Raw genomic sequence first — 15438 nt, 5'->3', positions numbered from 1 at the left:
TATCTAACATTTATTATCTTTGCTATTTGATTCTGTTTAATGGGTGCCATTTAGTTTGGAGGATGTCACCAAAAACGTGTATCTGTCAGTCTTGACCTTGCCTAAGTGTAAACGTGTTGTCACCTTCCCCACATTCATATACAATTAGAACATGATTCATATTCAGACTAAGACAAATTGAGGGAAAGAAACAAACATGAAGTAGATATAACAGAACCAGAGGATGCTTTCGGTACTGGCTTTATGTATAAGAATTCTTTAATCTGTTTTTAAGATCATATTGAACTAAGGAGGTACAGTATAATTAAAGATGCACAGACCTCATCTGTCTTTTGTGATGTTGTTACTGTTGTCTCATGCTCCATTGTTTACCATCGTGTTGCAATCCACAAAATGCTTTAAATAGTGCTTCTGTTCAAACAGTTTCTTCTTTGCTGAGGCGATTTCAATCTGTCGAGCTGAAATAACTCTCATCTGCAAGTAACAAGCGAGATATGTATTTGCTATTGATGTTCTGTCATCAGAATAACAAGGTGCATAAATGCCCAAGAGTATTCAAGCACAGTGAGGTATTCAAAAGTTTAACAGAGAGATGGAAAATGGAGCACTCATGTTGTCATAGTTTGCTTTGAAGCCTTCTGTATGTTTCAGTCTCTTGCCCGATTTCTTTTCCAATTAAAATGTAAATGTATGAATATCCTATTATATGAAAGAATATGATTTGAAAGCTGATGAAATGTGGGTTTTAATCTGACTCATGCAATCCCTACAACAGGCAGACCTTCTCTCTTCTTCATTAGTCCCGTTGCTCATAAGCAAAAACATTTACCATCAAATTAACCGGAAAAAACTAGACGTGTGTGCTTTTATTGCTTCTTTCATAACTTTACTCTCTCTTGTGTATTTGATGCATAATAATGCTTTGTTATATATAAAAGCACCTAGCCTGCTAAGTAAAGCTGGATGTTGACTCATGTTGGCTCAGCGTGATAATAATGTCAGTGATATCAATAATATTTGGCAGCAAAATGGATTTTGTGAAAAAGAGGGCGAAACATATTACTGTATGTGAATGTTTTATGGATATGCTCATAAATGGAGTTCAGACTGCAACCGTATTGTTATTTTTAAATCAATAATGTCAATAGCCCAAAGCAACATGTCAAGTTAAAATGTGTGGCATGAGTTAACAAATGTAATAATTGCAAACATACTTCAAATAAACTGACAAGTGTACAGCAAAGCCCCCCAAGGCATTTCTGAAAAGTTCATAAAATCAGTGTTTATATTATTCATTTCTTACTACGTCCCCGTTATCACAACAAATAATCGAGTGTAAAATGAATGCATACAGCATGCTGGTTGCTGCTGCTACTGCTGTTGGAGAGCTTCGGCTTTCACAACATTGGGAAATAGTGTAAAGTGTTATTTTTTGTAAGATGCTGTTAGTTGTCTATCTGCCGAGGTCTCTGAGGACTTTGAGGACTCTTTTGTGAAGTCGTGAGAGTAAATTGCCATGGAAGCCCTGAGAGTCGATCTGAAAAGGACGGCTCACCCTGACTGGAGAGGATGATACAGATATTAAAGCTGGCTCCCTGAGAGCTCCTCGTGCCTGATGGGACAAAAGTCCAATATTAACCATGAAAGTCAAACTTTAAAGTACAAACGTCTCACAATTAAAAATCACGGATGAGACCCAGAAAAGACACTGAATGGTGGCGACACTGCACTTCTATGTGAGCAAAAAATAGATCCCGGTCCAGTTGCATGCTAAAACGTGGATCCACGTCTTGGTATGTGATACACAAATCTCAAGAGGTCATTTAAAACATCTTGAGGAAACCAGTTGATATGTTATACACAGCAACAAATCTACAGCTTTTGAAGCTGTTTGCATTCAGTGTTCATGGTTTCCTTTTCAAATGAAATGTAAACAATCAGCTTGAAAAATGTTCCCCCTGAAAATGCAAAACACTTGAAATACTCCAAATCAAATGATCTTTGATTATTAGCTTAGAGCTTTTTAGTACACCTATAACGATCTAAATGAATGCTAATTTTCATTCCTGTGTTTGATGCAGCTCAAAACTGTCTACATTAGATATAGGGAAAATCTGTGCGTCTATGACAGTGAACGCCTTGCCTGGAGACCAGAATGAAAGAATATATAATTTCAAATGAAACCCTGCACAATTTTTTCTCATGCATTTTATACACTGTCGAGGAATACCCCCCTCTAGCACTTGTTTATCACTGTTTTGATGGGAAGAGGAAACAAGATTGACTACTCTGCAGGAAGAACAGAGATAACAGGCATCTACCAGGTTGGCACAGTTCAAAGGATTTTTCCTACCTGGCCTGAGGATTGTCCGCTATCATTGAGACTCACAAGTGAATTAATTCCTTTTGTTACTTATCAAAAATGTAGTGAAACTTCAGTCACAGCTGCTTATTTTCATTTCAAATAATCTCTCGTTCATTGAGATCAATGAGTTGCTATTCCGGGGCGGATGAGAGTGAAAACCAATGTATGAGGAGTGTCTGTATTTAGATTAGTAACCTGAAGGAATATCTCTCTCCAATCCAGAGTGAGGCTCAGGCTCTGCTGAGGACACGTGTATGACCAGTGCCACCTTGTGGAGAGAAAAGTGTACTAATGCAATATCAAACCAGGCGCTGGTTTGCCGCTTTACAATGTAAAACCATGCTACACCTGCTGTCCTTAAATAGATTTACTCTTCTCTGAGAAACCCCTCACATTTTTAAAGTGGTCTATTTAAATCTAACCTTGGCTGCAAGTTAACAGGCTGCATATGTCTGCTATGGCCATGAAACTGCAGCCATCATCTCTTTTTCTCTGTAATGTTGCAGTCAGTCTGGTGACCTGATGGTTAAATAAGCTCTCCCTGTACTGTTCCTGCTCCAGGCTGGAGGCACAATAATGTCAGCCGTCATCCTTCAACTGCTCCCACTGTGAGAGGCAGCATGGCACAGCAGTAAACACTCGCGCTGTGTCAGTGGCTGCAGGCGACACAGAAATAGTCCTCCTCCTCTCCCAGGACCCGGCTCTCGCTCCATCTTCAGGTGTCTCTGACACACTAACCAAAAGCTATAGCACAGACGCAACGGCTGCATTCATTCAATATTTTAGTAATTCATAACAACCCCCGCTTACCATGTGGCAGCTGATCGATGAACCGCCTGTTTAGATGTAATGGAGGGTTATTGGTTGCTTTCATCAGACTCATTTCTAACTACAAACTACATCCCCACCTGTAAAAGGCTCAGGGAGATGTTTGCTGGAGAGAAGAAGGTGTTAGTGGTGGCTGAGTCTGAACTTCTGGCTGTGAGTTATGTGTGTGTGCCGAATGTGTACGTGTGTCTGTGTTAACCCTATGGCAAGATTGGATTGTGTGGTACACAGCTGTGCATGTGGGTGTAGACATAGCTAGGCACAGTAGGCAAGCCCAGCTGCCAAACAGCTTCCTTAACACCCACCCTCTCCTCCCCGACCCTGAACACGGACACACATTCAATCCAAGCCAATGCACCCACCACACACACACACACACACACACACACACACACACACACACACCACATCAACATAACACATGCTCTAACCAGATGAATCAATCCAAGTCAGTGTAACCCCTCCACTCACCAGCCATACACACACACACACACTCTTCACTATACAAGCTGTGGTGACAGACTTGGCTGTCTTCAGCTCTGGGCATGTCAAATGCTAATGTATTCATCCACCCACAGCAACTGGAGAGGCAGTGCTCTTAAGTACAGTCCAATCAGTCTCTGGCCTGCTAATGGCTCCAATCCAGTTCCCCACAGTAGCTTTTTATTTCTCTTCAAATGCCATGTGGTTGAATGTTCCTCAAAGCTGCAGCAGCCCAACAATGCCATTTTGAGGCAGAAATGCTTCATTTCTATAATCTCCACAATAAAAAGAATTGACATAGTAACCCCCTTACAGGGTATTTGTTTCCACGTTGAATTTTGTTTACTGTTTAATTTCTCAAAAAAAATGTAACTACTCGTGTGACATTTATCTGGGCCTCGCATGATCTCAAAAAAACTTTGCCTCCAACAAAAACAACAAATAAAGAGGATATTCAGTTATGAAGATTTTAATTAGTACATTGACTTTTTCTTAAAAATCTACTCTATATTCAGCACAACTGAGGCAACTGACAACCCCGAGACAATAGAAGCAACAAAACATAAGCAGTGGACATACCTCAACATCTCAAAGACAACAGTGCTTTTGGGAAAAGGCAGGGCAGATACGGAAATATATACACAACGGAAAAAAAAAGAAGCAGCAAAATCCCCATTCAAAGACAGATTTCAATGCAAATGTAACCCAGTGTAATTATTGATTGTCAAGAATTCGCATGTACTTAAACAATAAGTATACATTCAGAGTGTCTTTGCCGACCCAGAGCCCTTTGGCTGATGTGGGGTTGTAAAGCAGCGTTTAACTCCTGTCCTTAGGTGCCAGTGCCAGCATGTCTAAATGTCCTCACTCTGCAGCTGCAGTCCGGGTGGAAAACACAACCAATTTAGCTGCGATACCACTCAGGATCAATATGGCTTCATCCCCGGCAGGACCAGGGGGCCAATCGGATGGCTGGCCTGAGAGGTCCTTTACAAAGTGGGAGAGCAAATAAAGAAGGCCCAGACTGGACTGACCCAAGAACAGGAGAAAAATAGGAAGAGGAGAGAAGGAGGAAGAGAAGAGAAGAAAGGAGAGGAGAGGAGCTTTTAAACAGCACTGGTACGGCTTTGTACCAAATCATTAAAGAAACTATGACTTCAAAGACATACAGATTGATACATTTGATACTTTATGCAGTACACAGAACATAATCTTTTCGAATGCGTCGCCCCTACTGCTTAACTGTTGACAAAGGTAAAGAGGTATGTCTGCTGTAAAGAAGGAACCAAAGCACATTCAGTACAAGTTTAAATCAGACACACAACAGAGGAGATCTACAATAAGAGAATATAACAGGGGAATAATGATGCTGCACTGAGCACTCGAGTCCAAAACTCAAGAAAAATACCAAAGCTGATTATATGGAAAGCTATACAAATGAAAAATGTGTCTTAAAAAAATACCAAATAAGCTTCCTGGTATTAACGTTCATATTCTTTGTATTTTCCCTCATGTTTACACATGTAAATAGACAAATGTGCCTTTTTTTATACAGAATTTAGAAATTCACAAAATAAATAAATTCACTATGGCCTTAAAATTGAATCTCAATTGTATATTATATGTATATATATATATATATATATATATATATATATATATATATATATATATATATATATATATATATATATATAGATCCATATATTTTCCATTTTATATAAACAGGATATAAATCTTGGAGCCCCTGAAGTTGAGGCTGATAAAATCTGTTTTATTCTGCATATTCATTCTCTCCTTTTGTGCCTCACTATTTTCCTCCAGTCTGCAGCTCTATACAAACAGTTGTGATGTTGGACTATCCTTGGTGGACAGAAAAATGCCCATTCCATAGTAGCACAGTGTTGTAAGGCCATAAGTAATAGAGAGTGAATGCATACCGTTTTTGTTTATATGAAAATAAATGAGTAATGTTCCTTAAAGTCTGAAAAAGCCGTTTCGTCCGTTTTTCATCTTTTTCCCCCAGACATTTCCACGAAAAGAGTCTTGAGCTGTTTGAACTTCCTGTAAGGCACTCCTCAATTAAACTCTGAGATGTGTTTTTTTTTTTTCCTCCACCGGATTGGACACCATGACACAGTATCCAAACTTGTATGTGGTAAATTATTTTTAAAAACACACATGTCCTTTGCACGTTCTCAGAAGTCTGATTTCATTGCACCATTTGGCATTCAGTCCCCAGTTTTGGTTTGTTGCGTTCTCCTCTTTAAACATAAAAGTCAGATGAGAAAATTATTAACTGGCACATTTGGTGGATAGGGATCCCTGGTCTATTCCAATGGCTGTTCTCCTAGAGGGAGGGGTGTGTGTGTGTGTGTGTGCGTGTGTGTGTGTGTGTGTGTGTGATTCTGTGTATATGTAAATGTATGAGTGTTGGGGTTAATGTCTATGGAAAATAATCCCAGATCTTAAAACTGACTTCTTAGAAAAACTAAATACTACTCCCTTGATTTTAAAAATTAGGCACATGGTCACACAATATGTGAGTAAACAATAAATCCTGAGGCTGAACTGACCAACCTTTAAGAGCAACATTCTGTGAGATCCCTCGTTCTGATCTTTGATCAGATCACTGCGGTATGGAAAGAAAACATTAAGTCTGTGGTCAAAATGGATTAAATTGTTGTTTTTTGGTTCGGCTTGTGTCCTTCAGCCTTAGGCCTCTGCCGGCTCTGTCTTTATCTGGATAAAGTTTGCAGGCAATTGGACAGACAGTGGCAGCTCCTGCAGGCATTTGATTCCCTGCTCAGGCTGCAGGGACATCTCCCCACGCACTTCCAGCTCCTCTACAGGGGTCAGACCCTCACTGGGGCTGCTGCTCTGGGAGAAATGTCCATTAATTAGAGTTTCACTCACTGCCTCATAGCCCTGACTTTGACTGGTATCAATGATCACAGTCCTATACTGCAGCTCTGCTTCCCCTATCTCAATCTCTTCTTTCTCAAACGTATTTGCGGCCAGTGATGGATCACCGTTCACCATCGACTGGAAATAGCTGGGGTCCAGCATCTCCTCTTTGACCTGCAGACAAAAGTCGCTGGACTTGAGCACCGTGGCAATTACGGTGCCGGGCTGCTGTGCCACCATGGTCTGCCCACTGGTTGTGTTGATAGTGACCAGTCGAGGGAAACTGCTGTAGTTGGAAGTGGTGGAACTAAGGACTCCTGCAGGGGAAGTGCAACAGGAAGTGGTGGATGAGCCAAGACTAGTGAGCAGGAGGTGCTGAGGGAGGCCATCTTGCAGGTTGTTGGCTCCACCTTGCTGGATGGTGAGTACATCTTTACCACCTGTAGTGGTGGAGGGCATGGTGTGGAGAATAACCCGAGGGGGGGAGGAGTGGCAGGAGTCCCCGTTGGCCAAAATAGTGGTGAGAGGAAGAGACTGGAGAGAGCTGGAAGTCAGGACCATAGATGAAGGAGCCCTGAAAAGACAAAATGATCTGAATATGCGCTCCTGTTTTTACATCTTCTCTGACAGAGCTGCTGTAATTGAATATTCAGTTTGTATCTTTGCAAATATAGACAAGGATTATTTTTTAATGGAACACTATTGAGAAAGTTATCCAGTGCACAGCTCTGATCCTAAACAGCCGAACTAATACCCTTATGAATATAACAAACGGCATTGTCAGCTGTACTGCAGAAGTGATTATTCTCCCTGATTCCTAACTGCAGACAATGTTTAACAGCTTCAAAAGCAAGATGACTGATACAACATTGTGTATACAGGCAGTATACTACAAAAACACATACAAATCAACACCTCTCTGATATAACAAATATAACAAATTACCTGCAGGGCTTCAGGTTTATATACTAATATATATATATATATATATATATATATATATATATATATATATATATATATATATATATATATATATATATATATATATATATATATATATATATATATTTCAAGCTGGAATTGAATTCCTTTTCAAGTTGCCCCTAATAAAGGGCCGACATGGGTTGAGTCAGTCATGGGATTTGAATTTCATGGACAAGTAGTTTTGTGCATGTGTATGAGCACTGTATTCAAGTAATGTTGTGTGTGTCAGGGGTTCTCAAATATGTGAATTTCCAAACCACCAAATAGATGAGTGTTACTCTCACACTCTGAAAAGACTTTTTGCCATCAAAACATTTTGTTGTGTGGACCATAGCTCAAAACGCTATGGTCCACACTGATTGTGAATGTTTGACAGATGCAAAAATCTAATAATAATATATCAACTGATGTACATTTTTATATATATACACATCCCTTACAGAAATAGTTTGATGGTTCGGGAGCTTATTTGATAGAAAGCTTATTTGTTGAAAGTTAGATGAGAAGTTTGTTTCCACCCGCATAATGTCTGCTCGTTTAGTGCCGAGTAGCTTATTTTAGCATAAAGACGAGAAACAGGACAAACCAGGTTAACTGAAATCTGCAGAGTAACACCTCCAAAGCTCACTAATCAACATGTTACATATTGTGTGTATAAGTTAAACTACGTTATGTGCTGGAACTATTTTGTTACTGGGAACAGCGACTTCCTTGAGTCTGTTTGTCACTATGAGGTCGGCGGTCTCCTACCTCATAGCTTGATCGTGGACCGTCGACCCTTGGTTGGCCTGCAACATGTGGACAGAGTGAAGGAGCTGCTCAGTCTGTTCATTGGCTTCCTGGTACAGATATTCATCAATAGGCTCCTTCTTCATGGTCTTCACTGAGACTTGATGCTGACCATGAGCCCTCCCGTTCCCTTTGGACCCTCCACGGACCATCGGCCGCCCATTGGTAGGTCTGTGATTCCCGTAGCCGACGTTAGCATCAGAACCGCCGTCTTCGTCCTCGATCACCACCAGATCTGTTGGCATCTCCTTAAACTGATAGACCAGCCGCTGCCCCTCCACTTTGGCCAGGATGCCTCTCTGATAGTAGTACCTGGAAAATAAAGTAAATAAGGAGCATTCCAGTCAGCCATCATGAACATATCTGTGTCAGAGCTCAATGTGCACGATGACGAAGCTTCAGGTTTAGCTTGGTGCCGATTTGTAAGTTCCCCTTACCTGAGAGCTCTTCCCATGGTCTCATAGTTCATGTCAGGCTTGTTCTTGTGTTTGCCCCACAGCTTTGAAACAGCCTTTGAGTCCACCAACTTAAAGATGCCTTTCTCTCGCTGTGTCCACTTGATGTATTTGGGACAAGTGTTCTTATCTTGCAGGAGAGCCAGAAGGAATTCCCACAGGTAGATTGTGTTGCCTGCAAATTGGAGTGTGTGTGTGGAGGGGGGTGGGGGTGGGGGGGGTATTAAGTCATGTTTTCAACATTCAAGCAAATCAGACATTCATGGTGGGGCCTCAGAGCTGCGCTTATAGACATCCATAATGCATTTAGTAATTTAGAGTCATGCATATGGCAGCTAAAGGGTTGCAGGAGAAACTACTCTTCTTTTCATGATAACCATTGTTGTGTCTGTTGTATGTGTGCATGTGTGCCTTGGTAGTGAATTAATTATACCAAGCCTGGGAGTAGATTACTTTAATTTGTGAAATGCTTTAGCCAGAAGTGGTTAAAAACAGAAACGCTCCCAGTAGCCACTTGAATCCCAGACACCGTGACAGGGTGATGTATATGTGTGCAGCTGAACCCGTCCCCAGCCCCCTCCTCTTGATGTCACACTGTATGCTGCAATTAGGGTTCCCATCCAGCAGCACCAGTCTGCTACCGTCGGGAGAGCACCAACGTGCCCCCCAGCCTGCAATCACTTCTGTTTCCCTGCGAAACACCCCTCATCCATTAACTCGCCCAGATTCAACCCAGCCGGACTGCTGTTTGCACACTCCAAGGGAGGAAACAGAGCATACACAAGAGGAGGGGAGACCTTGATTTTTATTGGCTCATTACAGAGAAGCGGACAAGTTAGCGAGGCTTACCTTTGCCCTCCTTGCTCTTCTTCCTGAGTGGCAGGTTAGGGGTGGTGATTGGAGAGCAGGGACGCACCGCCCGCGGCTTCCGCACTGTGATTCAAATTGAGGGGTTGTGTGTTATTAGGTGAGAGGTCGTAGTGAAATCATCCAATTACCGACAACACTGAGTTTTTAGTACAAGAGATAATTCCTGTTGTAAAAAAAGAGGACTACAGTGTTACCTTTGGTTTTTTTCTGAGGTTTTAAGGGAAACTTTTGGGGTATCTCATCCATTGATGAAGTGTCCTCGTCTAGGGACATGTCAAGGTCACCATTATCCATCTGGTCAGGCCTCAGGGGGGTGTAAGTCAAGTCTGACTCCAGTAGAGTGCCGTAGGTGTGAACTATACATCAACAAGAGATACAAAAACAAACAGACAAACCATGAATAGAACCTTTAGGACGTATCGCAGGCTCAAAATATGACCAATGTTAGATCAAAGTTGAAATGTAGTATGAAATACAACTTACTCATACGCTTCTCGTCCAAAATGTTGTTTGGAGACTCCATGTTAAGAAGAGCGGCTGCAGCTTCGTTCGTCTCCATGCTGTCATCTTGGTCAGAGACTGTTGTTTCTGTCCAGCAGACGACAACTCGTCATTATGAAATCCATGTGGGTCACTACTGTGTATATTGTATGTTTGATTCTTTGTCTGATACAGCTGAATGGCTAGTTTGACTACCAGGCTCCTTTTTTAATGTTATGTGTGATTGGTGAATGAGTTTAAAGGGAACATCCCGGTCAATTTCACTTGTACACACACAATACATTTCAGTTTGTACACACAATACATTGTTGTTGCTTGGTAAGTAAAGGAAAGAGGGGAAAAAAAGCTCTTAAACAGGGAGAGGCTTAATAAATGACAGTTACTCTTTAGTTTACAGGTCTGTAATCACAAAATAATGTCCAAGATGTTTTTAAGAGAAACCAATGAATGTTTGACTTATTTTAAAGAAAATAGGATGTCTTTAAAAATAATTAATTCTCTGACTATTCATTATTGGGAAGGTTGTTGTATTGTATGCTTTCATGTTTACAAATGTTGTATTTTTTCATATTCAGTTAAATAAGAAGAATTCAAGTGTATAAATTGAAAATATATGTTCCTGGTGATTAGTATAAAATCACATATTCCTTGGAAATTATGGACTTGCGAAGTAAAGCACTACATACAGCAGATGCTGAGATTCACATTTGCTTTATTAAGAATTAAAAAAGAATTAAATGTAGAGACCAAATGTGAAGAAAGTAAAATATCATTCATTACCTGAGAGGTCGACCCCTCCCACCAAGATGGAAGGCTCCTGCACGACATGGAGCGTGGTGTCCACCATGATGCCGTTGGTCACCTCGTCGGACTCCAGGCTTGAGTAGACCTGCAGCAGATCGGCTGCAGGCACCTGCTCAACAATCACAGCTGGGAACACTGACGGGTCGTCCAGCTGAACAGAGAGAGGACAGACACATGCAGAGAAAGTATAAAGTATATGAGACGTTGTAACACAGGGAGCCAGGGGACTGATGGTCTTTGCACATACCTAAATGCAATAAAAAACACCATTAATTCCTCCACTACACATGATAAATGCAATATAAAAACCCCAGATGACATCACATTAATGTTATAACCAGATTTGGTCCCTTATCTTTATTGCCTTGTAAAATATTGAATATTCGTACTCAATTTCAGCTAATGTGGAGGCGCGTAGCATGGAGGAGAGCTCATTTCTGTGGTGTTGCAGCGGTCCACAGGGACCCGCTGAAGAAGACAGGAACCAGCTGTTTGATTTGGCCTACTTCTCCTGAGAAGTTAATCTTATGCTCAGAAATTATATAAACCCAATTGAATGTTAATGGATCAATCGTCAGTCGCAGGCGAGCACCCCCTTCATCATGTCCTAAACGTGCTTTGGGAATTCGAACCTTGCCGTCTCATTTCAGGCATGGCTCAGCCTGATGCAGGAAGGAGCCGGGGGACGAGGCAAATTACTGGAGCTTGGGCCAAACCTTTGAAACAACCGTGTAGCCCAACGTACTTGAGAGTTCCTCAAACACAGAGTGGGTCAAGAGGGCTCACTGCGCGCTCGGTTCGTGTCAATGGGGAGCGACATGGGGACTAATTGAGTCCTTTGAATGAGTCCATCATGTGGTCCTCTAAAACTCGGATGTTGATGTTTTTCTAGTAGCCTTAGGTGACAGCTGTTCATTTGTTTAATTCAAAGAGCATCAAAACAGACACAATAAACAACAACACATAAACAACATGAGAGGCAGTTCTGATTTAGAAAGCATCAAACTAAATTATACCTTTCTATGGCATAATCATGGTTTTAGTTTTAAATGAAAACGTCACCTCGGGTTCTTTGATGCAAAGAAACTAAGAGTCACCACCAGCAGGTGGCAGCAGACTACATTTTAAAAATGTACTGAAATAGTGCTACTGTAATTTATTTGGCGCTAAGGTGCATTATCGGTCCAAATCACCCTGAAACAGATACCATTTTTATTAAATATTCATCCTAACAGATCTCTTTCAGCTCAGGAAGAGTATAGAGAAGAGAAGATAATGTGTATCTTTTATGAAGTTAAAAGATTCGTAAAATGGAGTCAAATATGTGTCCAAACAAAAGATGAATATATGCATAACTGGACAAACACCTGCCGACAGCATGCCGTCTGTAGTCAGGGTGTAACTTACAATGTCGCCCAATAATTAAATAGCTGAATCAACTAGAACATTTGCACTGTTGTCTGGTCTAAGGGGAGACATAACAAAACTCTTACATTTAAAACACTCAATCAAAAAGCATTAAAACATATACATGTGAGTATTATGGGGTATTTTACCCAAATCAATTATTAACAAATTTTTACGGTCTTGACCCAATTAAAGAGGTAACCGGATAGAGAAAAGGTGCAGAAGGACATCATGAATAAAGGCTTTTCTGTCTCTTTGCACAAGTGTCCATTGTTGGTTTGGACCTCTGGGGCATACCAGGTGTCTGGGCTTTGAGTCAGGGGGGGGGGACGAGCAGTCCATGGATATACTCCCATTTCGGCTACACTTTAACCAGGAAACTAACAGATCGCCTCATTATTAGGACACGGTGTTAAGAGGTTGGGCCTCCGGGGTAGGACCAAGAGTAGCTACCAGAGGATTGTTTATTAGTAATTTGATACACTGTACATAATGTAGGTGACTGTGAGTCTAGAGCGAGATGGCTCCACAAGACGTCGATCATCATTTTTAAGATCAACAACAAACAGCTAAAAAAACATCTCAGCAGCAAAACCTCAAGGGGCTAATAAAAACCCAGAGTTTTGCTTTGACTACAGTCAATGCCTCACTGGCATACACTGAATTTTTCCCATTAATCTGAGTCGGTGGTAGACATATTATCAGATAGCTAGACAGTGAGGCTACCATGTCTCCTCGTCTGGGCTTAAATTATGTTTGCTGTCCTTGAGTGAGAGTCAAGCATGTGTGTGAGTGTAGACAAAGGCATTTTGAGTATTAGTCTGCTGCCCTAACTGAAACAGCCCCCCCCCTGTCAAACGCAGAAAGTCCCACACGGTTTGCTGACAGGGCACTAGACTTCAGTCTCTGCTTTTGTTTTGATGTCATCTAGGATCCGTTTCAGTCATGTAAACCAAGTGTTGATTTGAAAAGCATGTTGCTATGTGAAGGATATTCACTATGAAAGAGAAAGAATGTGTTTTTTAAAGGTTTAAAATAGCGATACGGTGGGGCTTTCAGGAGACGTGGTGCCCAACATGTAACGCAGCCTGACAAAACAAAACATATAACACATCATAAAGGTTTTAACTGCTTCTTCCTCTTTGCCGACTTGAATAGTGTTTCTAGTAGGGAAACAGGAGAGATAAGAATCGGGCCAATTTGCATTTCTGAGTTCCCCATTCTGCCTTTGAAAGCAACAGCATCTGTGCTAGCTGTTCCCTTCGCACCCCACTCTCTTCTGCTTTACCTGCCCATCCACAATGAGTCCAACTGTCTGTACACTTTCAATATCCTCATTATTACGATATTTGAGAGTGCAGCAGCCTGTTGCATGTTGCCTGTTGCTTGAAAATGAAGACATCTTTAATTTTATTTTTAATTCAAATTAGGAGAACACTTTTTTCATGACTTTGTTGTGCTGGATGAAGTCACAAAGCTAAGTATTATTCTTACATGATGCACTTTAGGCAGCTACTTATTGACTTTAAATCCAATATAACATGGCTAATCATTACAGAATGCACTCTATTATTTCACTGAGCTCCAACGGCTTGACCACTGCAGTCGTATGTTGTGTGTTGATCCTTTTTTTTGGGGGGGGGGGGATTTCCCAGACTTAGTAAATAGGGGCATAATGCTTACATAACAGGTTGAGTGGGTGCAGCATAGAACAAAACTGTAGCACTGGAACAATGCAAGACCTTTGAGTAGAATTATCCCATCCCTTCCAAGCTGCCTTGTAACTGGTCCGTCAGGTTAGGCCTGAACTGGTGCTATTCAGGGATCCAGTGACAACTTGTCACTCTAGATGCACACATACAGATACTAGTATAGATGAACACACATGCATCCACACTTACAATCAATCCTGCTCCACAGGATTCAGACACGATTGTGGGGATGAGATAACTGCAAACCTGACCGGGCAACGAAAAGACACATAGGCACAGGTTCACATAGTATGCACACACAGCAACCTTTGTGCCACAAACACATTGATGGCCAAGCCCCACCCTTTCCCTCCCACGCACCCTAACCTCGCTGCAGGGTTTTCAATCTTTCCATTTCTGTGCTCCCACCAGCACTCACTCCTCTTCCCAGACCTCCTCCATCCTTCCCTCGGCCTACCTCTCGTTCCCCAACATGTTGATGCAGTTAAAGATCACAGGCTCTGAGCCACATCCAATCCTACCCTGGTGACCGCTCTGTTTAGTTTTGCCTGTCCTGCTATGAAAAATCGTACTCTTATCAACAAGATATTGTGGAAAAGATGGATGGTCAAACACTGGTCCAATGGTCTTTTGATTGAATTAAAAGCATAGTATTGCCCACTTATACATACAAGCAACAAACAATTGGATTAAGAACCTTTTAAATGTGTTTTCTCCAGTGCGATACGTACCTGATTGATTTCGTCCATCCCGTTGCTGGCAAATTCAAACACCAGTTCACTGGGCTGTACTGCAGTCGTCATTTTCTGTTCAGAGGGCAGGGAGTAGCCTGAATGAACCTGGCTACGACCAGACTCAGCTTCACCTCACAAAATGGCTTCCCTCTCGTCCACCGGTTCTCTAATCTGGGCGGTTAGCGCTCCGAGAGAGAGACCACGAGTTTCAGAAGAGAGCTGTGGCCCAGGTGGGAGCAGCCTCGTCCCTCTCTGACACGGAGGCTGGTTCCCGCTGCGCCTGTAACATCTACACCTGGCAGAGAGAGAGGGAAAAAGACAGGGCCTAAGGTCAGGAGACATATTAGATCAGTTTAATTTTACTCAGAGGCGAGAGAGGAGCAGGGAAAGTCGTGCAGGAGGGCTTGTGCGAGAGCAGATTTTAAAAAGTGCTTTTTCGAGGCCCAAAAACTCATCATCCAACTCATAACAGACCTACAATGTTTCATGCAGGACAAACTTATCTGGGCTATGTCTAGTTCTGAAAGTCTCAGCAGAGAAATCAGATCACTGCCTCACAAACCCTCTTATAAACTCACAAAGCAAGTGGAGAGCAA

At 41.7% G+C, this 15438-nt stretch overlaps 1 protein-coding gene across 5 annotated transcripts in view; it reads right to left on the bottom strand.

The window, feature by feature from the left end:
* Window positions 1–4129: 4129 nt before the first annotated feature.
* The window catches only part of elf1 (E74-like ETS transcription factor 1), a 38037-nt gene continuing 26728 nt past the window's right edge, over window positions 4130–15438 (bottom strand). For 3 of the 5 annotated variants that reach the window (XM_034544166.1, XM_034544165.1, XM_034544167.1), the window contains exons 2-10: window positions 14840–15137; window positions 14298–14354; window positions 10966–11140; window positions 10168–10272; window positions 9879–10040; window positions 9664–9747; window positions 8797–8989; window positions 8321–8671; window positions 4130–7157 (exon numbers count right to left, since the gene is read on the bottom strand). In XM_034544166.1, coding sequence (XP_034400057.1) covers window positions 6392–7157; window positions 8321–8671; window positions 8797–8989; window positions 9664–9747; window positions 9879–10040; window positions 10168–10272; window positions 10966–11140; window positions 14298–14354; window positions 14840–14911 — 1965 coding nt within the window. In that variant the 5' untranslated portion in view covers window positions 14912–15137 and the 3' untranslated portion in view covers window positions 4130–6391. The remainder of the gene's footprint in view (window positions 7158–8320; window positions 8672–8796; window positions 8990–9663; window positions 9748–9878; window positions 10041–10167; window positions 10273–10965; window positions 11141–14297; window positions 14355–14839; window positions 15138–15438) is intronic. The other 2 variants (XM_034544168.1, XM_034544169.1) reach the window with 2 other exon arrangements.

The sequence above is a fragment of the Cyclopterus lumpus genome, chromosome 10, assembly GCF_009769545.1.
Source record: "Cyclopterus lumpus isolate fCycLum1 chromosome 10, fCycLum1.pri, whole genome shotgun sequence".
Classification (NCBI taxonomy): domain Eukaryota; kingdom Metazoa; phylum Chordata; class Actinopteri; order Perciformes; family Cyclopteridae; genus Cyclopterus; species Cyclopterus lumpus.
Note: the sequence above shows the minus strand (reverse complement) of the source record. Positions and strands in the feature narration are given on the sequence as shown.